The sequence below is a fragment of the Nipponia nippon genome, unplaced genomic scaffold (genome assembly GCF_047370975.1).
Source record: "Nipponia nippon isolate SJK-2023a ecotype South Korea unplaced genomic scaffold, ASM4737097v1 scaffold_7, whole genome shotgun sequence".
Classification (NCBI taxonomy): Eukaryota; Metazoa; Chordata; class Aves; order Pelecaniformes; family Threskiornithidae; genus Nipponia; species Nipponia nippon.
In genome coordinates, this window is record NW_028262391.1 from 37,571,174 (window position 1) to 37,598,512 (window position 27,339).

Genomic DNA, 27,339 nt, shown 5'->3' on the forward strand with positions numbered 1-27,339 from the left:
AAGAAACAGAGTTTAGCTAAGGAGCACAGACAAGGCAAGGGAACATAGAAGCCAGCAGACTAGTAGAGGCAAAAGCAACAGTGATGCTTTTAATAATGTTCTTGCTCTTGAGTGAAAAATTAGAGCACACTTCACACAGCAAATGGTACAGATCAACTCTCTCAGCACCCCTTGCTTCAGACAGATCAGTCCTTCAAGCATGATTTTCAAATCTCCCTCTAGTACTGTTCTGTGGTAGAGTGTGTCCCAAAGAAAGATTTTAGGTTTTCCAAGAAGAACAAAGTAACCACATTTTCTACAATATAGGATCAGTCTCCATTGTCTTTGAAAGAGTGGCTTTTTCAAAGTGGCTTTTCCTCCGTTATATTTTGTGACCTCTCCTTCTATAGACTTGATCCCAAAAAGGAAGTTTTCCATATAAAACATCTTAGAGTTGAAAATGTACAGCTCATATATATGCAATTTGTACAACCAGATTTTACTGTATATATATATATATATATATATATATAGTTGCATGTTTGCTAGTCAGTGTAGACAGAAGTAGCTAAAAAGCAACTAAAACAACAGTATTTCGTGGCAAACAGGAATCAACAGACTTCAAAGTATGATATTTTACATCAACACAGGTTTTGCAGCTTTTCAAGTTAGCTTTCATTAGGTACTTGGTATACAGTACAACTCTGACCTACTTTTATTTATAGTTTCATCTTTCCAGGCAGAGATTTTTAATATTCATTAGTAATCCTGAAATGAAGAGTCAGATGTATAACATATTCCCAGGTAGTAGCTTAACGTACTGTAGAAAAGTCAGTTTTGTTTTACCAAGGAGTAGAATCCACTTCAGTAACGTTCCCTGAGGCAATCCACTGTTTCATTGTTTTGTCCTCAAATCATCTGTATATAGCCACTGTTCTGTTCCAGACTGCTTTGTTTCTTTAAAAATAGACACTTAGTAAAAGACATCTGTTAACTTTCATTGCTAAATTTTGGTATTTCAGCAATTATGCTTCCCCTTAATACCCTCTTCTCCTCCTCTTTTTCCCCTCCAAAAATCACAAGCTACCAGATAGCAAATCTGTGTGCTTGATTTTCACATGATAGGAATTCAGATCTTCAAATGAACGTTAAATTTTTGAAGATGCAAATGTGTGAACTGAAAAGAATGTAGTAGACAGATAACAGAACAGAATTAATATGCAATGAACAGTCTAAAATTTATCTTACTGAAACTGAAGTTACTCTCTTCAAGAGAGAGAATCTATGGTGCTAAAAAGATCAAGGGTAGGGAGAAGTGGTGGGTGTGGAGGGTGGAGAAACACAGGAGAATCACCATCCTTGGTCCACAGAAATGCACTGAGCAAGAACACTGTATCTTCAATGGACTAAGGAGGTTTCTCCTGATTTAATTCCACCTTTAGCATTTCAAAAAAAGCCTGTGTATGGTCAATGCACTTAAAGCTTTAAGTTTTAGTAACTTCACTTAGACTTTGTTTATAAAACAAACACACACAAGCACACTTCCCAGAGTGCAAAATGCTTAAATACTTCAATTACAGAACTCCACATGTAGTTTTTGGAACAGTAATCCTTTTGCTCTAAGAGTCAATTTCTTCCTTGTCATCGCATCCATTGCCAGCAACGGTTGCATTAAAACTAACCAAAAAATGCAGCAAATGTAAGAGTAGATAACTCTATACTGTTTCTTCAGTTTTCCAGAGGACATTGTTCATTTGTATAAACTCATCGTTGGACTTTGATACATGCACATGTAAGCATCACAAAGTAGTCTTCGTGCACAACCTTGAATTTTTCTGGAATCCAGTGAGTGCAATTCTTCTAGAGACATCTTTAAGTATTCACCAACTTCTGGACATGGGGTAACTTGTGGAATGTTAAAGCCATTCTGACCTCCTTTTAACCATAAGGAAAGAAAGAGAAATAGATTAGGATAGCATCTACATATATTTACTCTTTTTAATGTACTTTAATTACGACAGCATCACCGGTTCTTGAAAATGCCTTCTAAAAAAACCTAAATATACCATTCTGGACTACCTCAGGGTAAACTTACATGAAAAGTGTATTGTAAAAGAAAAATCACAATTGGTGTCAGAATGTCTTGTAGTGTTACTAACAAACAAATACCCGCACAAACACCAAACACAAACCCTACCAGAACAAGAACTTTGAGGTTTTTGTTAACACTAGAGATTCTGTACAACTTTGGGAGAGTGATCTGAGTACATTCTCGACCTCAGATGCTACTGCATTTGTTAATAACATGACAACTGGTAACAGCTGATGCATTTCTATACCATGAGTGTCTGTACCTGCCTTGCAAGACTAAGGCAGAGTTTGCTCCTGACCATCGTCCCTGTAAAAATGAGCAAATTCAAACACCACAAGTATGGACATCCACAACACTGTTCCCCAGCAGACATTTTTAGCTTATAGCACCAGCTGAAGAAAAATACTTGTGATACAAAAAACCCTAAGATCAGCAGGAGATACATCCAGTGAGGATCTCATGTGATCTTCATTCCTAAAATAAAGTGGTTCTTTACTGACTTCAGTCATAGACATTTCAGGCACTCTGAAACAAACCTTGATTGCATTCTGGTTGTTACAACAAAGAGTTTAATTCTGTAGCAGTTTCACTTGCAACAGGAGGCAAGATTCTTCTGCCCCCACCCCCCAAATCACACTGTAACAGAGGGGTTCCAGAATTCGTCGTGCAAAGAACCGTTACTATGAGTCTGACACTTGCCTCTATCACTGTTTTTCTCAGGCACCAGAACTGAACAGAAAGTCCCTATTTAAACACTATTTAATGCGTCACTATCTAAGAGAACACTTGTTTTACTGACATTTGTATTATTACAGGGTAACAGTTGTCCACTGATGACTCTACAGAGATTCAAAGGAACACCACGGATGTTGTAATGTGTGACTATTTCTTTTATTCTAAAGACACCTACACTAAGTCATTTAAGGAAAAGCAATACAAATATTTGCATACTATCTGATAATTGTGTACATCCACTTAAATAAAGACTGAAAGAACACATTTCTGCAACTGATTATTTAAAATGAATTCTCTCTGCCAAACTTGCAAAGTATAGAAAAATGTATGAGGAGTCCCACTAGAAAACTTCTGCGGTTACTTCTGTACCATCTCCTTACTAAGGCATCCAATCTAGCTGAAATTCAGATTATGCAAGTCAGTGGCTGCTATGAAATCAATGCGCTGAGGTAAGGCTCGGTCAGGATTAGTGTCCCAGCATCAAGTACTTCAAGTTAAGTGACATTAATATCCCCAGAATGTTAAGAACTAGCACTGAACTTTAAAATAGTAATACATGTAAAAAAATTAAGAGAAAATTAATAAGAATAAATAAAAGATCTACCATCCCGATCTGCCATGCTGTCAAAGAAAAGCCAGGCGGAGTCATCCCTCCCATATTTAACAAAAGCTACGTAGTGGCTTGTTTCTATGCAGAGAACAGCAAACAACTCCATCTTCTGGTACGGGATGCAGCCATGTCGCCAGTCCCAGTCTGGCAGATCTTTAGGTAGTGACAATGGATTGAATTTATGACTCTGTCTCTTGGGATGAAGATGAACCTACAATTGAAGTGATATTTCCGAAGAGAAAAAACACCCCATAAGATTATTTGTTCCAGTGGCAGACAAAGCCAAAGAGAACATTTCCGCTGAACTGAAGATTAACTGCATTAGAGAAGGAACTGCAGTAACAGTAGCAGACTAAACATTTCTTCTATTTTTCCCCACCAGTGTAGTTCAATATTTCCCGGAAAATACAAATCTAAGGTTAGAAGGGAGGTCAGATTTAACGCAACAATTTTCTACTATGCTCAGACTTGAAAACAAGCTGTAACTATGACAGCTTCATGCAAGTTACCAAACAGCTCTCAAAATTAAACGGTTCTATGTCATGAATTTATCAATTCAAACAACATAGCATTTATGTAAAATTAGGATTTAAAGCAGGTGCCAGGAAACAGATTCCAAGCTGCCTGCAATTACTACCTCTCCACTGTATTCAGTCCTGGATTTGGCAGTTGCCATGTTTTTAGTAAGATGAGCGCACTGCAGAGTCACGTGGAGTTCCTGATTTGTCACCAAAGGCTACACTTCACGTAGTAGGTGCAGTTACACTACTGCTGGTGGAAAAGTCTCACTACACGCTTACGCCTTCCTGTCGATTATTACGGCACGTACCATTTGGCTTAAACCCATACAGAATAACAAAGACAACAACTTACTTGCGTATTGCAGGTTTTGCAGAACTGCTTGATCTTCCCAGCAGAAATATCAGTATCTTCATAACATTCTCTGCACTCGTACATAGCAAGCCCTCCACATATACGGCACTGCCTGGGAGCTGCATTTTCAAAGAAGACATTAGTGTCCAATTTGGGGAGGCTTTTTTTGTTTTTTTACAATGAGGGGTACAGAAAGGAGGGACAATTACTACTTTAAATGGAGAAAAACACTACATTAAAAAAGCTAAAACCACATTACCAATCAAAGCAGAAATATACCACTGTATTTAACTTGTTCCCTTTGTCATAATGTGGAATAAGAGAAAAAGGCTTAGATTGGTAAATTGCAAAAAGGAAGATTATAAAAATCAAGTTTTATAAACGGCATGAACAAGTCAAAAGAGGCTTTTAAATCAAGGTAGTGCTCTCTCGTCATATTGGTACAGCTAGCTTAGCCCCTATGTCTGTCAACACTGGGGCGGGGCGGGGGGAAGCATAAGCTGATGGCCATGACAGTGAAAGAAAAGGCCATGACAGTTTCGGAGATTATTATTCTAATAAATTTTAGCAGTTTTATTAATTCTTATCTCAAATTTAAAATCGGGTGTCTTTTCTTAGGTAATGCAATGAAAAATTCAGTGGATGACAAATGACAGAAATTTAGGTCACAAAAAAAGTGATAGATTTATAGTTGAAAAATGCACCATCACCACATGCTGCAGATTTACATTCTAATCTCAGGTTCTCTTCTTCTAGTTTGATAAACTAATGACAAAAAACTTAGAAACAAACAGCACAAGTCGATGAAGACTAATGAAACACGGTCAACATTGCAAATACCTGTTAACCAATCTCGGTGCTACGCTTAACTTTTAAGATTTCCTACCTACCATATTAATGAATTGTTTTGCTGCTAATAACTCAATTTTTAACAACACTGTCTTGAAATAAGTTTAGTTGCACAGATACTCAAGAATTAAATAAACAAAATCAAGCAAGTTATATTCTATGTATTCTTCTGAATTATAGCTTTTGACATGAGAAAAAAAAAAAAAAGGCATTCTAGCCAGTAAACTTTCCTTTCTCCTCAGCTTAAGTATCTCACACTTGCTTGTTAAATACTTAATAAGAAAAAAAAAAACAAACACAAAAACCCAAGAAGAACAGAACTACCAGGAGTACTTACTTTCACTGTTAGTCACTCTCAACAACTCTCTTTTATTACACAACACAATGTTGTATACTTACTATCTTCAAGTAAGTCTGTTATATTTAATTCCAAGGATGGAAAAATTTTGTTGAACATTTTGAAGTCTTTTCCAAACCGAGGCATCTGGATTATCAGGCAAGAGGGTGCCTAGGTGAAATGCCAGAATATAATTTAATGAGCTTGAGACAGATGATTATCTAAATTTAGAGACACACTTCTAATGCTATAAACATATTCATATCATTTAAACTTGCAGCCCACTGACTTCAAAATTAACAAGACAGTAAGCAAACCAAAATTAAGTCTTTGAGAGAAACTACAGCTAAAAAAAAAAACAAAAAAAAACAGGAAAGTGGCATCCAAATCATTGTCAAATGTCGTTAAGTCCCAATCATGCTCAAGTATGATATTAAATATACTGGACTACACTCCACCATGCGGGGGGGAGGAATCTTCCCTTTGTAAAAAGCTTTTTACAAACAAACGTATCTCAAAATATTAGTCCTTAAGACAACTTACTGGCAGCAACTAAGAAGTTTTCTTTTAGTAATTCTTTAGCTAAATTACTTTGGTCTGTTCACCCAAAGAATACACGTCATTAAATCAACCTTAAAGTATTTTTGGAACATAGGCAACCTGTACCACTGACCTAGTACTCCCATTTCCAACATGTCCGCATTTTGTTTTCACACCAAATCCTACTTTTGTCCCATTGCTGAATGGGCAGATACCAAGTTATCATCATTTCTAACAAAGCAGCAGCTGTCACCAACCTCTGCAAACTTCAAGTTGCTGTTGATGAATGACCACTCTAGTAACTGCTGAATTGTTGGGACTCCAACTTTCTCATTTTTGTCCATAAAAATTTGATAGAAGTAACAGTCTTGTACTTTCTGACCTGCTGACCTAAAAACAGATTTTAAAAAACAGATTCTGAAGCTCTACTGTAACAATGACTGTATTTTACTAGGAAAATAACATCTACCACAAAATAGTCTATACAACATCCTCTCTGCATCGAAATATATTGTGCTTTAAAAAAAAAAAAAAAAAACAAACCAGCAACAACAACAAAATGCCTTAGATGATAGGCAATCAAGTATTAAGTGTGGACTGATTTTAGAAAAACTTATTTAAGAAATAAAGGCAGTATAAGTTTCAGAGTATGTTTTAAAAACATATGCCTATGCATTACTGAACTACCAACTGAGAAATACTTTCTAAGCATATGCATGAAAAACTCCCAACACACTAAAGCAGCCTTCACTGGAAAGATAAGGAAGTTTCAGCAATAAAACATCAAAAGGAACAACAATAATTCTCTTCAGTATGATATTCCCAATAAGGAGATAAAAAAAAAAAAAAAAGATGGGTCTAATGAAACATTTCCTTTTAACCAGCGAGATATTTACACTGCTTCCTGTGGTAGAAGTCTCGCATAGATGCCTAGTGTTGCTAGACTTGCTATATAGTTAACAGAGAGCTCTCCAAAAGGATAATCCCAATTTAAGGGCTGTCCAGCTCCAATGGTTAAGAAGCCTTCCACGCCTAGGCAAACATTAGGAAGGCAGGCTACCACATTAACTGCCAATGCTAGCCATAGTGCGTGGTCTGGATAAACTTCTTCACACTCACCACAAAAAAAAAAAAAAAACACACCAAAAAAAAAAAAAACCCAACCCACCAAACACATACCACAAACCAACCCCCCCAAGAAACCAAAAAACCAAGAACCGCAAAACCACAACAGAGTTTTACATGGATAGGGAGAGGGACAAAGGATTAAGCTACCAATTTAAGTAAGTTTTGAAGTCAGATGTTTCAAAACAAAGTCAAAATTAAGTACTGATGTTTTCAGGTAATATTTCTGTTACATAAACATAAATCTGAGATATCTGGGAAGAGCTTCAGATGAGTAATTCAGCCTACTCTGGAAGGACATAAGAAAGGATACAGAAGACTGCTCACATTGAAGATATGGATTTTGCTATCATGGAGAAAAAGCATATAGAAATAACTAGCTTCCAACAGCAAAAGAAAAAAGTTAGGTAGGAGCTGTTTCATCCCAGTGTCAAAGTTCCTGGGATGAAACTCCTGGGAACTTTCATCAAATTTGCTATACACGGTAACCCCTCCCATCCCAGACAGCATTTAAGACAACGTTGCTTTTTAGAGTACTCAGGTGTTGAGAAGATTCTACGAGTATGATGCTCAAAGTTACTATTAATTTTAAGCCTTCTTTCCAAGAAGAAAGGAGGCTTCTGAATTACTCTTAAAGAATTAAGGTACGTGCACAAAACACACCAACTTCAGTGCTAGAAGCTGAATGGTGGAACATAAGTTCTGTTTCTCCTCTGTATGGCACAGACATGACAAAAACGTTGAAGGCCAAGCTTTACAAAAGAGGGAATAAAGAAACATGTCAGACAGTGCAGAAACGTACAAGTGGAATAAGAGGCATCTTCCCTTGCTTTTACTTTACTCCTTTCAGCTGTGGTTTCTGCCACAGCAGCACACCTGTTAACTACCAAAAACTGGAAATACGTTCTCACATGAAGATCTATTATTCTAATTATAATAATAAATACTATTATTATAATTATAGTATTGTACCCCAGCTGTTTCACCAGAATAATACATTAGCCACAGGGGTTTCTCAGCACGTTGTATTTCATAGAATTGAAGAGAGGCAGTAACAACAAGTGTGAGGGTCTTAAGATGGCAAGCTATTCACTCAACACTTTTCTGTACAGACCCAATACATGCTTGAAGTTACCAGTTGTCATGTTTTGTGGTTTGGGTTTTTTTTTAACCTGACAGTAGATTACAGACATGAACCTTTGTCTAGGCAGAAGCAAGAAAACAGTTCCAAATTCCTAATATGCCTTGATGTCTCATCCCTTCAAACATTTTCAAAATTTCCCTACAGAACTACCACAGAAGATATACTCAAAGGGCATCTAACAGTGAACTACAGCACTGCTACTGTGCTCTAGTTATGCCGTCCTAGTTCCCGCATCTCTGCACGGCGCAACAGACAGTGAGCACTTACACACCTCACACACCACTGAACTAAAGCAGCATAGAAACTAATACAATTCCTGCGATGAGAAAAGAACTGAAAAACTATGGGAAATGCCTTGCAACACCGCTGCTGCCAGAGAAGGCAGCAAGGAACCTGAGAATATCAGGTGCCAGCTAGCAGAATGACAGTAGTGGGCAACAATCCCTACCTCTCAAACCCAGTTATGACAGCTGAATCCTTGTAGTGCTACAGTGAAGCATGAAGGCATACAAAAATGCCAGTATCTGTTATTTTGATAAAGTAAGAAAAGCCAAACTTGATCAAGGCAAACCACTGAAATATTTTCATTAGCCTTAAAGAAGAAATGCAAATCAGTTTCCATGGCTTAAACACCGATTCAGCAATCTCTGCAGCTTGTCCCAGAAATAAGTAGCTAGAAGCTGTAGGCCACGTTAAGAAGTGCTGTAAGGTCCTCTTGCAGCAGCCCTTCTCCAGCATAACTGACAGGCAGACAGGAAGGCTCTCAAGTAGACAGCACTAGGACAGGGGATCTTTGCCTAGTTCTCATGAAAATACGTTCATGAGCTTTTGCAACAGGAGACCAGTGGGGCAAACCCCACCCACCAAAAAAGGTAGGAAATAGTGTCAAATTTGTCAACATAACTATTATATTGAATCTTATTAGAAATATGAATCACAAGTCAAAGGTGTTCTAAGAGCTATCTCAATTTGAAAGGCAGCAGGTATTCTCTCCTCATCAGCCTCCATAAATAGACAAGTTGAACAAATTAAAAAGATTCACCTTATTTTCAACAGTGGCTCAACTCTTAGAATATGGTGAAATAAAATATTCAAAAATTCTTCTGGATCTGGGGGGGGGGGGGGGGGGGGGGAAGGAAAAAAAAAAAAGTCTTGTTAGTATGCACAACCAGATACATCACTCAAGACTGCTTTCAAATTAAAATGTTCAAAATTTTAATAGGAAAAAAAGTAAAGGTTCATTTTTACAGCTTTATTAACACAATAGGATTTTGACAAGCCATAAACATTTTCATGACACAAACCTCTATTTACTCTTTTGGCCCTAATAAAAGACACAGGCTCAACAGGGTAACAAAGCTTTCCAGTAAAGATCAAAAAGATGCTCTGTATTTCAGAAGAATCATTTGGCGCCTCACAACTTTTTCAAGGGAAATAAAAGCTTTCAAAAGAAAACAGTGCAACTGCAGAGAAGCAGTGAGTAGTGACAGTAACACTTCCATAAAAAACACACAATAGTACAAAGTTCATCTAAACTAGAGACCGAGTTCTCTAATCAAGAATGCAGCCAACACTAGTTTCCCAGAGGCCTATTCTCCCCCAACACTGAGAGTTTCTCGGTATATTTCTCTTCCTGCCACTAACTGCAATAAATATTGGTTTTCAGCATTCAGCATTTACAAAGAAAGTAGTGTTCTCCCAAACAAAAATGGAACAGCTACATAATACAATGCTAATTAATCATTATATGCAGTAGAAGATCAAAAGGTTGGGAAATTATTTTTCTAACATGATTTACACATTTTATTTCCTAAAATACTACTTAATCATTGTGACAATGAAATGTTGTAGTGGAAAGACTCAGTGACCAAGGGGACATTTTGAAAGAGGACAAAGACCCCAGTCTTATCAGTGTGTTCATTTCTGAGGAAGTGCCTTAGATCTCCCCTAACTGCGAGAAGGGAGTTACATGGGGACAGGAAGGCAAGAAGAGAAATCCAGTCAGTGAAAGACTGCTACGGCAGAAACCGTTCAGCTAGGGTTTCTTACAGAGCCGAGGAAGCAGAAAAGACCTTCTTACCACCCAATGGTCACTCAAATCTCTGGCAGACATATTGCTGCTACAAAGAATATTTGTGTGTTTTGTTCTGGCATAATTATATAGCAAGGTATTCCAGTTCCTTCATATTATGATTCTTACAAATCTCAAAGATAGGAAAACCTCCTCAGTTACCTTTTTCCTCTGAAGTGAATCCCGATGCAGCCTCAACTTTTTCAAGTATTTTCCTCAGTTTCATTATTTTTGTAGCACATACATATCCATATCTAAGATAAATGTGTTTAATAAGCTATTAGTTTGTGATAAAGTCAGAAAAGTAGGAAAAAAAACCCCACAAGTGCTGAAATACAGGCTCTCAGATCCTTCTTTAACCGCGTACAGTATTTCTTCAAAACCGTGTATTGACTCCTCATATTCAATCTGACTTCCAGTATTTTTAATGCAGTATAAATTTAGTGCAGTTCTCAATGTTCTTGCATAATCTTTAAGAGCTCTTTTTAAACATTAACTTACCAGGATAACTGTTTTCTGATTTGTTAGTTAATTACTTTTGATTTGTTTTCACTCTAATTTGCACCACTTAATACATCATTTTCAGAATGTCACATAACAGCAGCACTGTGGGAGTTGTTAATAAAATTATATTTCGGTATTTGAGAAAAAGATACAGAACTGCATTGCTGACCTAAGCAGCTGAAGGTTTGAGCATTCCATCTTCCTCTAAAACTTTACAAAAAGTGCAAAGGAAGTTTTAAGCACGGTGGAAAGGTAGGAGAAGCAAGACTTCCAGTCTTCTCAGCCATTTGAGATTTCTGTGACTTGGTGTGTACCCCGCTACCTATACCACAGAACCCTGGAACACACCAGGCAAAGTGCACACACCCTTACACGAACAAGGGTTCAGAAGCCATCATTTTATTCCAGGAATCAAAAGGAAAACTTTGTGATACGTTGTTCAGTGACAGCCCACAGAACTTCAGAACTACAACTGTATTATTTGCATGTTAAAAAAAAAAAAAAGTCTAAAGATAAATAACTTTTCATGCAGATTCTTGCCATATTTCCTTTGTTCGTTGTGCTTAAGAAATTACAAAGCTCATGTTAAGTTCTTTTAATAAAAGCCTTTTGACTACTTGCAGACCACATGTAAAAATTAATGAAGCTTTTAAAGCCCCACCAATCAAATTGTGAAACACCACATAAGATAAACCAAATATTTTTCTTGTCAAGAACAGCAGCATTAAAAACATGTAAATACAAATGCTGTGAACAAACATAACTTGTGTTTACCAGTGCTTCTGTATTCATACCTATACAAATTTTACAACAGCTTTATGCTGATCGCATTTCCAAATAGAGACTAGTGAAAATATTTTACGACCAAACAATGAATAACTATTTCCAGTTAGCACTGATTAAATTTACCATGAAGAACAAGTAAATATACACACACACCCCCACCCCCCCAAAAAAAATGAACAGACTGCCAGCAGCAGCAGCTAGCCAAACTTTTCAGGTTTGCAATAACAGTGCATACACAGCAGGATCTAGTATAAAATTTATATTAGACCAGAAACCAGTTCATGTCTTTACTTACATTCTCAGAGGATTTACAATCTCTGTCCGCAACAGCTCTTGAGTCTCACTATAATACTCTACGTCATTCTTTTCTTTAGGTCTGAGTAACACAGTGTCCAAAACAGAGCTAAAAGAAAACAGGCTACAAAGAAAAAATAGAAAAGCAAGGTTGTTTTGGTTCTGGAAGACAACTATTCAGATGCCTGAGCAACATAAGACAAACCAAGCAAAGCCACAGGAAGAATTAAAGAACTAAACAAACTCAAAAAGAGATAATTATGGACAGATGACAACACAGCTGTACTAAATAGTAAAAAGTCCACTCTAACCCAGTATCCTTTCTGCAGCAGAGTACAAAACCAGTTGCCAAGGTAGGATTCTGCAAATAAGTTATAAGAGATACTTCCCTCCCTCCACCCCCCGGCCTGTGTACTCATTCACCCTTCAACCGTTTACAGTCAAAAAGAGTATAGATAGGTAAGGGCCAGTACAATTTGGACATGATTAGCACTTCACATTATGCAGCGAATGGCGCAGAAGTCGTTCAAATTGGAGGAGCATAGTAACATGTCAAAGGTTGCAGTGCATGACTTTGTTAGCTGCACAGTAACACAGACAGACAGTCATTACAACAAAGATCACGTGCTCTGCATTTCTAGCATGGGATGCCACTATACAAATTATGAACTTACCAGAATAAGGTGGAGTCTAAGTAACAGGAGTTGTAATGACCCTGGATACCTTTCTTCTTTCCAATCATTGTCTCTAAACCTTCTTTTTCCATTTTTGGAGGAGTGTTTTCTTCTACCACTTCACTTAAGTAACCTCCAAAGGCTGAAATTTTTTTTTTCAAAAGACACTTTAAAGCCTCAAATTTTATCCCCCTTGAGATTTTGCTATTAATGTTTTACAGCTAAGTTGCTGCCTTAGTGAAAGCATTCCTTCTCTGGACTAGAATAGCATTTTATTACAGCTGAGACTCACTGTCTCCCAGAGAGTGAACAAGGCCTTACATTCCACTGACAACGCACATTAGAGTGCTTCAGAAAGCCTGCAGCACTGAATTAATTTTATCCAGTAGGAATGAAGTTCTCTTCTTACTATAAACGCCCTGTTCACACTACCTTACAAGTACCAGACACTTTTTTCTTTGCTGTTGTCCCAGGCAATACAACATGACCCAAGAAATCTAAAATATTTGAAGTTAGAAAAAAACTTGAGTTTTTCACCACTAACTTCCACCATAAAAATACATGCTTTACTATGTTAATATTTAGAAAAAAAATAATTTGACATTCTAGAAAAACAACTGACTTTACTTCTGATAATGCAATCACATGTTGCTGGAGTTGCAATTACTATTTCCAGCAAGATTGCTCTACAACTTCTGAAGTAAAAAACGTACAGCATAACAAAAAAATCCCTTAATTTTATGAAATTTCTTTAAATATATGAACATTTTCTTGTTTTAAAGCATAAAAAAGTAATGCACAAAGCGTTATGTTCTGTACAGACTGATCTTCTATTCATTAATCTCATTTAAGTAATACCTATAGAGATTTTCAAGTGTTCAATACAAAGAACATCTTGCAGGAATAAATGAAACCAAAACCCAGGTCAGTCCCCGGCTGATAAATAAGTAATAAGCAGAAGCTCAGTACCTAGAGAGTTGCAGCGTTCAATCTGGTTGGAAACGGGCTGTAGTGAGGCAAACCTGGAATCTGGCCTGCAGCTTTTGAGTTTAACAAAAAGAGCTTTCTTCGGAGCACAAGTGAAGTACCGAGTTCCTTTAAATGTTCCGTCTGTACAACCTGCACATTCATCTTCCTGAAAATTCAAGTGAGAATTCACTGTTTTTCTTATTTCTAGAATTCTGCAGAAAGACAGTTGATAAAGTATCTACCCATGAGTCACCCTTCAGGTACTCTGAAGCTTGATATACAATGCTCCTGCATTTTAGCATACAAAGTTTCAGCTGAGGTGTTCTTTAGCTGGATTTACTGAGGAAATTAAGAGTCACAGTTTTTTTTCTTCATGCTTAAACTTTCACTCCATCCAAAATAAAACATAAACTCCATCAGAAGCAGCTTGAGGGAGGTGGGAGAAGAGAGTGAGAATTAAACCTAGTCAACATTAGGAACTTAACCAAGCTAGCTGGTGACTCCAGACTCCCTCTGTAGTTAGAAAGAGTGCAGATGCATGACGGAGCACCTTATAGAATTCAGTTAAAATCACTAAGCATTGGATAGTGTGAACACTTCCAGCGTGACTCTGGCCTGCACAAGAAAAACACCTGCTTCAGAACACACAAAATGTACATCAAGGAAAGATAACACAAACTAAGTATGAAAAACAACAAGTTATCGTTATTTATCTTTGATAACATGATTTAAGATACATTGTCTGCTTACTAACAATTGCTAGGTTTTAATGCAGAAATGCATGACAGGCAAGTCCAAGACCCCAGTTTAACACAAGGCATCCCAAAATGCAGTCTCAGAACACCTGTGGCAAACTATAGCTTGAGCTTCACCCAAAAAACCCACAAGCATCAGGATTTTTTGTAACAGCTAAAATTCCAGTCACATTCTCACCTACTTTGCTAAAGATGGTTGTTGTTTTATATAATCGTATACTGCTTTATCTGAAATTTCATTGAACATTATCCCAAAATAAAGAACCCCATCTCCCTAATTGCGTACCCATTAATTTAACGGATAGCCAATCGCAGCCTTGGCAGCAGCTGCCACAGAGTAAATGTCAGCACATAACAGCACTTCATGTTTGCCGCAACTGTGAATTTACAAAGGGCCCATAGGAACACATAAAGGACACATAAGGACACACACGGCTGTCAAATCAGCAAAATCGCCACCATCGATTATCAAAACCAGTGTTATGACTCTGACACTGCCTGTTTGCTGGTATGCAAAAAAAACAAACAAAAAACTGATATTCAGTAAAGACTGTTACAGGCAGGGCATTTTATGTAAATTCGCATTTCAAAGAACCTTTAACTACAGTCAGCTTTTTTCAATTAAAATCTCCATGACCTAAGCAAAGGGCACTCCTTTGAAGTAAGTAAGTGACCAGTCCTACAAATTCAATTACCCGTTGTGACACAAAGACATCTCAGCGCCTATTAAGAGTCAGGTCTAGGGCAGCCACAAAAGTCAGAGCTCATCTAAGAATTTAGCTGCCTTACAAGGAGATCACATGGCAACCTGTTTGGACAAATTCCTCCAGACTAACTGCTTTTGCAAAGTATACAGGCACCAACTCTCAGAAACAAAACTAGTAACACATAATTAATATTAATACGAACTACAATTTATATTTACCAGTTCCAGTCCAGCTAATACTTCATTTACTCCAGGGGGCTGGCCAATCCAGCGGATTACTCCATAGAAAGGAGGATTTTCTTTAACTTCAGCCAAGGAACCTGCTTCAAGACCATGTGAGTTCCCGACTGGGCCTGCTGTTGACGGACTCTCCTGGTTAGCCGTAGTATTTACATCACCAATGACTGACTGAACGGATAAAGAGAGAGGACTATGTCCAATAGTACCATTAGTACTTGACGTTTTTGTCAAGCTAAAAGGGAGGGAGTGAAATCTGTTTTCTGTAGACACAGAGTTTGTTAAAGGTGGCTGCAGTGGTGGTGAAGAATGCCCAAATCCAGGAGATGAATCAGTAAGTGATTTTGCAGGGTCGTCAGCAACTGTTAAAATCAAAACCAAGATGTTAATAAACGTTGGGGTTTTTTTTCCCCATCTTACAAAAGGAAAGACTTAGCTATCAAACCAATGAAGCGTATCTGCAACCACATCTGATTTAATGGCTGTCCTGTATAGGAAGCACACAGCTGGCGACATGTAGGAAGATGTTTGTCACTTGGCAACACTGCAGAGGCGGAGGAGACGCTGCTGTAGCCCTACCACTTTTACCACAACCAACAGAAACAAACAGCACAGCAAAAGGAGATGTTAGCCAGAAACTACAGGAAGGTTTAGATTGAAAACTTTTTTTTTTTTTTTACCCCTGCATTGGAATTTTTCTTTGAATACAAGGTAACAGCCCCAAGGATTATGACTGTAATGGGCAAAACTAGGAAGAACTCACTGGTCAGTGTGATTGAGGAAAGGATTTGGTTCACAGCTTATACAGAGATGAGTAATTGCTTGCAGACATGATTTGCAAATGGAGAAGTGTTTATTCCCCTGGCTCTATCACAATATACTTTGGTTCTAACACAAGGAATCTATCAGTGTCTATAAAGAATAAAGGATTTAAATAAGTCATGACTAATCCAGTGATTGATAAATGAGATCACAACTAGATGTAATAGCACAAGTGTTCTCTATCTTCTCTCATTTCTCTACATGGTCTCTAATACACAATTGGTATTCACAGAGCAAAAGTCTGTTCTTCATCACCTCTTCTCCCCACACTGTTTTATTAACTGATGTTAATGTCCAAAAATTTTTTAAAAAATTATTTAATCCTTTACTTCCATAGTCCTTTCTAGATAGGATATTTACCTTGTGTGTTTTAAATATTATAATAAACTAATTTTTAAACAGAGATCCAAGCTGTTGGAACAACATCTGTTAGGCAACCAAGAACAATTTTAACCCATTTTCTTTTACAGTTCATGGAATTCAGGGGCTACTAGTGCTATAGGTTTCCATTGTAAATTAACATTATTCATTTAGTATCTACCCCTTTAGTCACTAAGCCAGACAGACACAATTTAGAAAGGTTGACCAGAAGGGAAGGAAAAAAAAAAAAAGTTAGATCTGGAAGCAAATAAAGATATATGTGCACCCATACTTGTAAGAATTCAGAGAGAGATTTTGCAGAAGTAACTTTAAAAAAATACTGAAAAAACATGTATGCTTAGTCAGATTATTTCCCCCCCCCCTACTTCCACACTGATTAGCTGGCATGGCAGAAGATTACAGTTCCCTTAGACCTTAACATTAGCTACAAAACGACAGGAAAAATAAAATTACTCTATATACTTGGCTACAAGGACTATCTTCCTATCTTCCTTCCAAGCCTTAGCTTTTGTTTTGCCTGCAAGACATACGCATTCCCACAGAGCTGCGCATACAGTGCCAAGAATGTAGTCTCCTACATGCAGGATAACACAACAGGTCTGTCAATTAAGACAGAGTATATTTTCATGGGGGTTCCAAGATGCTTTTTATGATATAGTATGTCTTCCACTAAGACAACACATTCCAACTGTTTTAAATTTAAAAACTCATACTTGTTTTATTTGAAGAACATCAATACACTCTAGTTTTGTTTGTTAAATAAAGCATATGCCTACATGAAATCTCTCTTTACCTTCATCAATATACCATGGGGGTTTTGTTTTCGTTTGAGGCTGAGAGTCAACTGATGAGCCATTTAATGTGTAGAAGACTTCAGATCTGTTTCTATTTCCAGGTTCAGAGGTAGATCCTGGAAAACAACACGTTTTACTGAATAGATTAATCTCTATTTACAAAAGGTTAGCTATGCTCTAATTTCATAGGATAAATTTGTTATTATACTTTGTAGAAGACATAACCGCCTTTCCACAAAGCAGCAACCTCTCCCATCAAAGCTAACACAGTTCTAAGCTTGCAACAAGGGAGCAGTTTATCCCAAACCAACTTAATCCTCCAAGCTGAAATTTCAAGTCACCAACCTGAAAAGAACACAGAAAATACCCCTCAAGTGCAAATTTTTCATTACTATAAATTATGGCTATAAGAAAGCATTTGAGACACAGCATACAGCAGGTATTTTTCCTTTGTTTTTAAAGCAAAAAAAAAAAAAAAATCAGAGTAGGCAAATAAATTACCGATCCAATTCCACACAGCTATAACTTGCGCCAACATACCACCACAGTTACTTCAGTGAAGACCATCTCTGCCAGTGTCCAATGCCAGGTAGAATGAAAGCTCACAGACTATACTGTCATTAGTATTCCACAAGCCAAAATAGCCACTAGTAAACTCAAAAGACATTGAATCTTTATTTCTGCCTTCAAAAAAAAAAAAAATTATTTCCCTTCCAGGTTTTTTTCCCTGGGAGGATTTTCAGAGCTGGACAAAACCAGAGTCAAAAGAAGTTTATATTTCAGGAAATTCAATTTTGGTTTTGAATCACAGCAAAATTAACATATTCACTATTAAGTAAATCTGATCCTGGGCTAAAAATTTGGAAGTTTCTAGCCCTGCAGAAGGAAGGCAATTGCAAACTTTTATTTTTTAATAAATAAAATTAAAAAAAAAAACACACACACACCACACTTTCAGAAAAACAGAATGCAGCCCTGAACTGGTTATATTTTACAGCTAGGTAATATGCCCTCGAATTTTTGCTAAAACTCAAACTGTTTTTCATGAAAGTGAAGGTATTTTGAGCAGTCTTAAACTGTCTACCATCTTTATTATGATTAAATGAATTCATACTAATAGTCTACTTCAGAGAAATTTAACTCAATATGTAACTGAAATAATAAATGAAGTGATAGAAAATGCAAGGCAACACTTTTTCCCCAAGTAACAGAAATTTGTAATCTTACATAGGTAAAGAAAATAACTTCGCATACGTACCTGTAGCCTTTGGCTTACTATGATTGAACAAGCTTTTGTCACCACCACCTCTTGAGGTATAGGCAAGCTTGGGAGGTCTCCTGTCCTGTGACACAGTCTCTAAGATGTGGTACACGAAGAGAATATTAGCTTCCCTTTTCGATGCTTTTACTATGTCACAGAGAAATTCGACTTGAAACATAACTGAACCAAGCTCTAGCATTTTAAGTTTTAAAACTGAGTGGAGCAAAACCTTGTTTGGCACATAACCAACGTTTTATGTATACAGGATTTGCTTCTATCACATCAGCAATTACTTTACTCTGAAGTCTACCATTATTTTCTGAGCACATCAAATAGACTGACTTCATGTTCTTCAGTGTATGTGCATGCTTCCATTACAGGAAACAGATGCGTGAAATTCTAACCTTTGTTTGCTACCAACACATCTACAACAAATGCTCTTTTCCCAAAAATGGAGAAATGCCCATGAATTCTCCAGAGAAGAGAGAATTCATGCAAAAACATGCATCTCAACTAAACCAACACGTAGGAGGTGAACGAAGAAAAGTTAGCCAAATTGGAAGACAGAGGGCAACAGTTACAGACTGCAGGCTGTACAAGACTGCACACTCGTTAGTACCTGTCTTCAGATAGAGCACAAAAAGTTTTACACAAAACTTTTTTCTTTCTTCAGAAAAGGAATCAGGGGACTGTAGTGGTTACAAGTTAACACTATGCAGTGAATCACTGTGGACAGTGAATTTTTCCACAGTCTTGCTATGAATTTTCAAGTATTTACTCACAGAATGCATAACTAATACTATCAATACATTTCAAGCACAGAAAGAAAGCTTTCTGATCCAAGATATTTAAACTCCTGGAGTAAATTGAACAACATTCACTAAAAAGACTCCTGCTACAGACACTCACATATTCATGAATACTATACAACTGTATGGTATTGTAAATACTACACATGAATTTTTTTCAATATTAAACCTTTTCTACTAGTGAGACTGAAACCAAAAGAGGAGGAAACTGAAGAGAACTATAACAAAGAATGTTAAACTAATTCAGGTGAATTTAGGATATTAACTCCACGGTATTGTTTTAATCATATAACTGTGCCTAGGTTGAGATGTTATCAAAGTCTGCCTTCTGGTTAAGAAAGCAGAGCATACCTGGAATAACATCATTGATATGCAAAAGGAGTGTACTTTCAACACTTGCAAAACTGCACAGCTGTATTCCGTTGTATCTTCCATCCCAGTTTCCAATAGGATTATCCTAAAAATAGAAAAACATGTGACATGTATCCCAAGAGAAGATTTACATCATACAGAACACACACGTATGTCTTTAGGAATGTAAAAAGTAGGAAAATGAGAGGTTTGACAACATCTGCTTTTTCCTGTAACAAACTTCGTATTTAGAACAGTCAAACATTAAAGTCTTTGAAGACAAATGCAAACTTGAAAACTGTTCTTTCGAGAAATATTTCTTATTTTAACAAGCATTCCTCTACTAAAATCCATTATTTATAAGCAAGTTAGAATAATTCCAGTGCATTGTTAGGCAACAGCTTCTGCAATCAAGAAAATGGAAGCACCTGATCCACAAAAACATAACCAAAACACCCTTGAACTACCAAAAATTTGAAAGCTGTTCATTTTAAAAAATTCAAGTTGGTAGAAATAATTTTTAATGACAAGCTTCACATTTTCCTGAAAGATCAACTTTTGTACTTAGAAGTCAGTATTTTTAAGGTAGAACAAAGTCAAACAAACCAAAGTTACATGAAAAAAAAGCTTTTAAAAATAGCTAACAAAGAAAAAGGCATTCAGGCTACTTTTTTAAAAAGCAGAACAAAGCCAGTTGTTCACAAGACAAACACTCAACTCTATTACTTCAAGACCGACATCTAACATTGCAAGTAGCTCAGTGGAGGCTCCTCAGAGTAACCAGAGTATTTCTCCTGAACTGTTTAGCATCAAATAGGATACCATTTACCTGATGCCAAAAAGCAATTACCACCAAGGGGCATCTTTGAACACAAGTGTTTATTTCCCATTTTAGGTCAGCCTCCGCTGAAGTAGCTTGTGGATAATGTTTCTTCTTCTATATTGCATGTAATTTACTAGCTAACACACATGCAAAAATTATTAAAGTCAGATTATTTTCTTACCATGTCCACTCCAACAACGTATCCTAAACTTTCGTTTCCTGGTAAGACATCACAGAATATAACTGTCCCATACTCTATACTCTCTCCTATCTTCAGAGAAACCCTGGAGTTGATCTCCAGAGGAGGAAGTTCTACCTGCATTGCGTCAACTGGAGCTGCATAGTCACTTTCCAGTTCATTGTCATCATCTTCCACGAGCTCCAGTTTGTCCAAAGCAACAAAAACCCCACAATCCTCATCACATCTGAAAAGCTGCTTGCCTTGGTACTGTCCATCAGTAAAGCCCTGACCGCGACCTTCTTCCTAAGTGTCGGAGGAGGAAGAGGAGGAGGGGAAAAAAAGAAAAGAAAAGGAAAAAAAAAAAAGGCGCAGTGTATTTTGTGCAAAAACAGACTACTACAAAAGCAGTACCATAATCCAGTGTTTTGGAGAAATTGCAGTAAGAATTTGCCTGATGAACTGTCATTATATTGGGAGCATTTGCTGGAATTTGTGGCAAATATACACACTGTCTATCTTAGGGGAATAAGCAGTACGATGTCATGAGATTAGAGAGTAGCTGCAGGCAGAAGCCTTTTTACTCAGAGAAGCATGTTTTCTTCAGATGCAAATCTTGCTTCCATCATCAAATTTTTGCCATATCAAGACAAGCCTACTTCATACTAGACATAATGCTAAGCATTCAAAAATGCCACTTACACGCCAAATAAAGAGAGCTGATTTTCAGAAGCACTTGGGCCTGATATTCCCTGAGGTTCTTAGTGGAATTGCAAAGAATTTGGGAGAAGTTTAAAGAGGACTTTGAAAAACGTAATTCTAACGCAAGAGTGGCACTCTCCTGAATCTAATCCTTCAAAAGCTTACCGTTGGCATTAATTTTGCAGAAATACCTCACTAGGAGCACACAACGGCAACATTCTCTATCTTAACTAGTTGCCATATGGCTTTTAGGGCTCTACAAAACCAGCAGCCCTAAAATCCAAGCCTGCATTTATGGATTGTATCCTGCCACGTGCAGGGAGAAACAAAGTACTCAACAGAAATCAGAGTCAGATATTTGCCATGATGGGGATGTAAGTAATTAAATTCTTCTAGGCTGGAAGAGCCAGAGTATGTTCCGAGTCTTTTTGCCAGCCCATGCACCTCACCAAGCTTCACCTAACATGGAGAACACAAGGCTGATGTGATATGGTATGTTCACAGGTATTTAATAACAATACTTATGAAAAGACTGAAAGTTACAGAATTTTTAGGGGTAATGATGCTTCTAGAAAAAAAACAAATTATGATGACTGCCTCTTTAAATAGAAGATTTTTAGCTCATCTTATAAAACATATACGGTGCTCCCCCTTAGCAAGAAACTTACCAGCAACTCTACTCCAAAGTATATCCCTGTTAGGGACCTTTCTTGCAATAAGGGTCCTCTGAAGCGAACAACTCCAGGAAATTTGTCATCTCCTGATCTCAGCTGTACTCTAACAGGTGAGCCAATATCTATTTGGATGCCTTTAGTTAACCTGCTTTTGCTTTTAAACAGACTGTATCTTTCCTCACAGTTAGTAATGGCCAAAAGCAACTCAGCTAGTTTTTCATTTATTTCTATAACATCCTTTTCATCCACAAACAGGACTGCATGAGGTTGTTCCAGGATCTTTAATCCAATCTGCAGTTTCTTGCCCTTACAAGGAATATTTCTGGAGTGTCCCACAGAAGAACGGTCTTGAAAAAACTGCCCAATGCTACCTTTGGGCACTTTCAAGAGCTTTTGAGTCTGCTTGTCTATGACACTGCATTCTTGGAGAAGCAAGTAAAAGATCCGCTCTTCCCAATAGGATGAACTTGCTTTTTCTTGACTCCATAAGCCCGAATTCATTGTGCTTAAAACTTTAAAAGCTGCACAGAAGTCTTCAAGAAAAGTAAGCTGTTGATTTATGTGCACTGATCTTGACAATTCTACTGGAGGGTCCAACCTTTGTAAAAGAATGCAATATTCATTTTGCCAAGAACCAAATCCAGAGCAGAACGCCTAGAATTAAAAAAAAAAAAAAAAAAAAGGCAAAATGAAATTGGGGAACTACAGCTAGTCTTAAGTAAAACAACAAAAAATCATGAAAATCTGTGACCAGTTCCACTCCTCCTACAGAGTAAAAATAGTTCAGCAAAATCTGAGCCAATGAAGATAGTCTCAGAACAGCCATAGCACTGTTGATCACGGACATACCCATTTCTACTTGTTATTGCTGTGTATTTCCTTTCCTTCTCTAGCTCCTTGAAGCAAGGGCCTATGGAAGAAGTGTAATGACATGCAGAAAACACACATAACTGAAAGGAAAAAGAAATCTTAATTTCAGATGAACAGGAAAAAATATCCCGCTCAAGTTTACAAACAATATTTTATGGAAGCTTTCCACTATGAAGATCTTTTCCCATGCTTAGTGCCTACTTATTTCTGACAAAGCGCACTGCATCTGTCATCCCACATAACATTTTGATTTAGTGTAGTAGAGAATTGTGTCAATGTAATACAAAAACAGAAAATGGAAACTTTAGTAATTTATAACAGCCATTTCTTTAAATAGTAGAAATGAACAGTTCCAGTAAGCAATAAACAATGTATGAAAAACAAATTGCACCAGCGTTGTAACATGCAATTATGAAGAAAAACCTGGAGGCTTTTCTTTTTATCATTTTAGAAGGATAATTCACTTCAACAAAGTAGGAAATATATCACTTTCAGTTATTAAAATACCCTGGAAGAAAACACCTTAGTTAAACATCATCCTAAGAATTATAGTTCACAATCAATAAACTAAACAAGAACAATTTGAAAATACTTCATTGCACATGGTAGCAGATACAAAATCAAAATACATACACACATATATATGTCTACAGTTTAGATCATACTGGATACATGAAGAAAGACCTGCAGTACCTTAACAGCATTTGTTCTTCTTCTAAAGGTAACAGAAGAGAGTAGCATACAAGTTAAGAACATATTGTCACGTAAATGTTCCTGTTAGTGATCTGTGCTGACACAGTTTGCATTCAGTTAAAGGAGAATCTCAATGACTATTTATGGATTTAACTTCAGTAAACAAAAAGTGAATACTCTTTGTCCTTGCGCCTCCTCTTGCTACCCAATTCCTCCAGATCTTTTCTCTGATGTTCAAATACCACAAAATCTACTGCTATTTCTTGTACTCAGTTTGATTCCAGCTTCAGAAGCTATCAGAAAGCAATGGAATCCAGTAGTACTGTAATTATTTTCATCATATGTTTTTAAACAAAAAGAATATTTAACAAAACTCTTTCCCCCAAAGAAAAGGAATAACAACCACAGAGGACCTGAAATTTATGCAGAGTGGCATCTTTCAGTCACTAGAAATTCACACGTTTCTGTGCTGAGTTGCTGAGCCTCCTAGTGAGGCTCTTGTACAGCTCTTGGCTGTACTCTTGTACAGCCACTCAAGCTGAATACAGCATGCTTCTCGTCTTCGCAGATGTTACACGTGGGTGTCAATGTCATCATTGCCCTTTGACACCGCTGCTGCAGCAGCTCACAGGAATTATGTGGTTTAAAGTGTTTCCATCTGCAAAGTAATTAACATCTGAGGGGAAGAATCTGGACAGTTTCAGATCTCACTGAGATAAAGTCTGGTAGACTGTTAATCTGTTTTCAAGTTAAAAAATATTTTTCTTCATATTCATTTGATACACATAAATAGGCTTTAATGTTTGTTGATAATTAACAAAAAGGTCCGATATCAGTATCGGATTGAAATAGTAATGTTTTATATGAGAACTGATGAAGAACACAACAGGACCTTCCCTGTCGCCCCCAAAGGAAATGTGATTAAATGACCATTAGTTTTTATAAGTCTACTCAGATATCAAAATAGAGTTCCATCCAAGTTCTGCCTAGTTCCCTCCCCTTACTTTTTTCAGACACTAGGAAAAAATAGATCCTGTCTTGTTCTTCATAGTTCCATTTTATGTTCTCAGCTTTCAAAGGCTGATGCGCTTACTTAACTTTCCTTGTTGCGAGCCATTCCACAAAGTTAATCAACCCCCCAATACACTGACAACAAGTCTCTCTGACACTACAGGGATCGTGACCTCTCCTATTTCACTTTTAGAAGGGATTAATTTTAATAAGTATGTATGGAAACAATATATTAACAGAGAATTCTGTTCAAGAGCTTAACAAAAAGTACTTTTAAATTTTTATTAAGAATCTAATTTATCACATCTATTTTTTTAATAAGTATACCCTGCTCACACGTCCATTGCTGCAATATTACATAATCTTCACATGTTTAGTAGCAAAGAATTCAGTGTGAAAACATGTTAACAGTTGCATTTAGATTATATAATGATAACTTTATATGGTGCATGGTCAGTCTCTTAAAGTTCTAGTCATCCACAGAGATGTTATTAAGCCACTGAATACAGGACTAAAAGGTTCTGCGTTATGAAAAAGTTCATTATCACTACATAAAATGCTTTCCTTAAAAAAAACTTATCTACCACCACTGTCTCCTGCCCAAGAAAATATACAGCTCTAAAAACCAAATCCCCTTCTTTTAGAATAATAAAAAATTATAAATTAGTATTTTAACCGCACAGAAAAGCTTACTAAAAAGGATGTTAAGTTCTGGCAATGTAACAGAAATATATGTACATAAACCACTGATTTTAAGATTATTTTTTTTTTACAGCCATTTTCCATGCAATTGATTATTCTGCGAGTAAGGCATACTGGCTGAACAAAGAGCACACACTTCTCAGACTAAGACCAGAATAAACTATTATACCTCAGTATGAATTAACTTGGGAACCAAAGAAATTATGCTTAGCAATGAGTTATCATTCCACTGCACAACATACCAGCAACTATAAAACTTCGTGCATACCAGCGAGTACTTGACCATTACCACGGACTTTTAAGTGTTAGAGCCTGTTCAACCGTGTTCTTCTACTCCACCTACTACCTGAATTATTTTCATGCTCAAAGGATTTGGGGAAACAACAGGCAAAACACGGTTATGACTGCAACACCGCATACTTCAGAAAAAAAATATTTAAATAAAGGCCAGAGGTAGGCCACAATAAGCTACCTAACCTGCAAGCTTCCCTAGCTTTTTTTTTTTTTCTGTCTTGAGTCACTGTTGTCACTACAGAGACATTTCATCACAAAAACAGTTTGCTCTGAAATAGGAGATCTTTGTTTCTACCCTGCAGCAGCCTTAGATGAACTATAGAGAAATGTCTGAATCAGCTATCAGGTTTCAGCATAAACACACACGTCTGTAGCTCTGATTCAGGGTATGAAATGAAGAGGCTAAAATAAATTGTACCATTTCTTACAGAACTTTCACTTTAGATACCAAGTTTTAAACAGCTGAGATGCAAAGTTATGTTCTTCAATAGTCCAAAACTAATTTTCAAGGGAAGGTTAAAACTAGGAGTAAGTAAATTTAGTTCCAGCTCAATGTACACAGAATTACATGCCTGCAATATAAGCCATGAGTGGAAAAAATAGATGCCGTTTCTTCAAAACAGTGGTTGAAATATTGTCTGATACAAATAAGTTCATACTGGTAATATGACTTCTAAATGAAAATGCAGCTGAAAAACTCCACTGACTTTTGTTACGTGTTGTAAATTTGATACAAATATTCTACTTTAGAGGAAGAACAAAAATCATTATCAACTATCAGAATACTCTGGCATTACTAGATTTGGCAAGTATACGCCAATACACAATCATCACTGATCTGCAGACGACCCTTCTGTCAACATGATATGCAAGTCCTCTCAATAAAATGAAATGCATATGTATTTTGAAATGAAAACCAAATCGTATTTAACTTTGTTCAGTAACGGCGCGTTTAATGGCCAGAGTGCGGTATCTGTTTATCGCCTAGCAAGGTAAGACCTGACATATAACGTACTTGCAAGTCACAAGGCTCGATGCAAGCCTAAGTTTTTGAGAATAATTATTCCCCCCCCTCCAATTTTGAGAATTTTCTCTGCCTCTCTGGGCGTTTATGAGCAGGACAGGGAAGGAAAGCCCCAGAACACTTTTTAAGTCGGAGCTAAGGGGCTGCCCAGGGCTTAACGCTGAACGATCGGAACCGCGCAGCAGGGCCCACGCTCGGCGCCCCGGCACAGCCCTGACGGGAGCTGCCGCCACCCCCGAGCCAGCCCGGCCCGGCCCCGCCGCTGGGCCTCGCCCCGCCGCCGGGCGGCCACCGCGGCCCGGCCCCCCCGCCCCGCCGCCGCAGGGGCGGCCTGGCCCGCAGCGCTCGCCGCGCCTGCAGCGCGGGGCCGCCGGCCATGGAAACGGCCGGGGAGAGCGGCTCGGGGCGGTGGGGCCGGGCCGCGCCGCGCAGCCGCCTCACCCCTACCTGACGGCGCCGAGCAGCGTCCCGCGGCAGCGCCCGGCCCCCGCGGCCCTCTCGCTCGCTCGCTCACCTCTTCATGCCCAGCCCCGGGCCTCGGCGCCCCGCCCGCCCGCGGGGCTTTCCCGGCGCCGGCTCACAGCCCCGCGGCGCCCGGCGCGGCGGCCCGGCCCGCTCCCCGCTCCCCCATCGTCGTCACAGCAGCCCAACGCTCCGGCCGCCGAAACGC

The 27,339-nt window shown here is 37.8% G+C and overlaps 1 protein-coding gene across 7 annotated transcripts; it reads right to left on the reverse strand.

The window, feature by feature from the left end:
* Window positions 1-60: 60 nt before the first annotated feature.
* CYLD (CYLD lysine 63 deubiquitinase) lies at window positions 61-27,339 on the reverse strand. Of its 7 annotated transcripts, XM_087739268.1 has the most exons (18): window positions 27,184-27,334; window positions 22,925-23,025; window positions 22,070-22,729; window positions 20,703-21,005; window positions 19,699-19,804; window positions 18,536-18,634; window positions 17,277-17,393; window positions 15,263-15,642; window positions 13,583-13,748; window positions 12,614-12,755; window positions 11,941-12,063; window positions 10,518-10,609; window positions 9,327-9,393; window positions 6,273-6,405; window positions 5,538-5,646; window positions 4,290-4,408; window positions 3,411-3,627; window positions 61-1,914 (listed from the first exon to the last, which is right to left on the reverse strand). In XM_087739268.1, the coding sequence occupies exons 3-18, from the start codon at window positions 22,574-22,576 to the stop codon at window positions 1,730-1,732; spliced, it is 2,865 nt and encodes a 954-aa protein (XP_087595394.1). In that variant the 5' UTR covers window positions 22,577-22,729; window positions 22,925-23,025; window positions 27,184-27,334; the 3' UTR covers window positions 61-1,729. The 7 variants fall into 7 exon arrangements, with proteins under 7 accessions (XP_087595394.1, XP_087595397.1, XP_087595393.1 ...); XM_087739271.1 differs by lacking the exon at window positions 22,925-23,025 and having other exon boundaries at window positions 20,838-21,005; window positions 27,184-27,339; XM_087739267.1 differs by lacking the exon at window positions 22,925-23,025 and having other exon boundaries at window positions 27,184-27,339.

Bases quoted from the DNA above. Each gene is read 5' to 3' on its own strand.
- CYLD (XM_087739267.1), bottom strand. From the start codon at position 22,576: ATGAATTCGGGCTTATGGAGTCAAGAAAAAGCAAGTTCATCCTATTGG. The intron at 12,756-13,582 runs GTACTGAGCTTC...AAAAAATTTCAG, and splicing joins TGAACGCTGCAACTCTCTAG to CCTTTGGAGGTTACTTAAGT. The intron at 6,406-9,326 runs GTGAATCTTTTT...ATCTGTTTTTAG, and splicing joins GAGCCACTGTTGAAAATAAG to GTCAGCAGGTCAGAAAGTAC.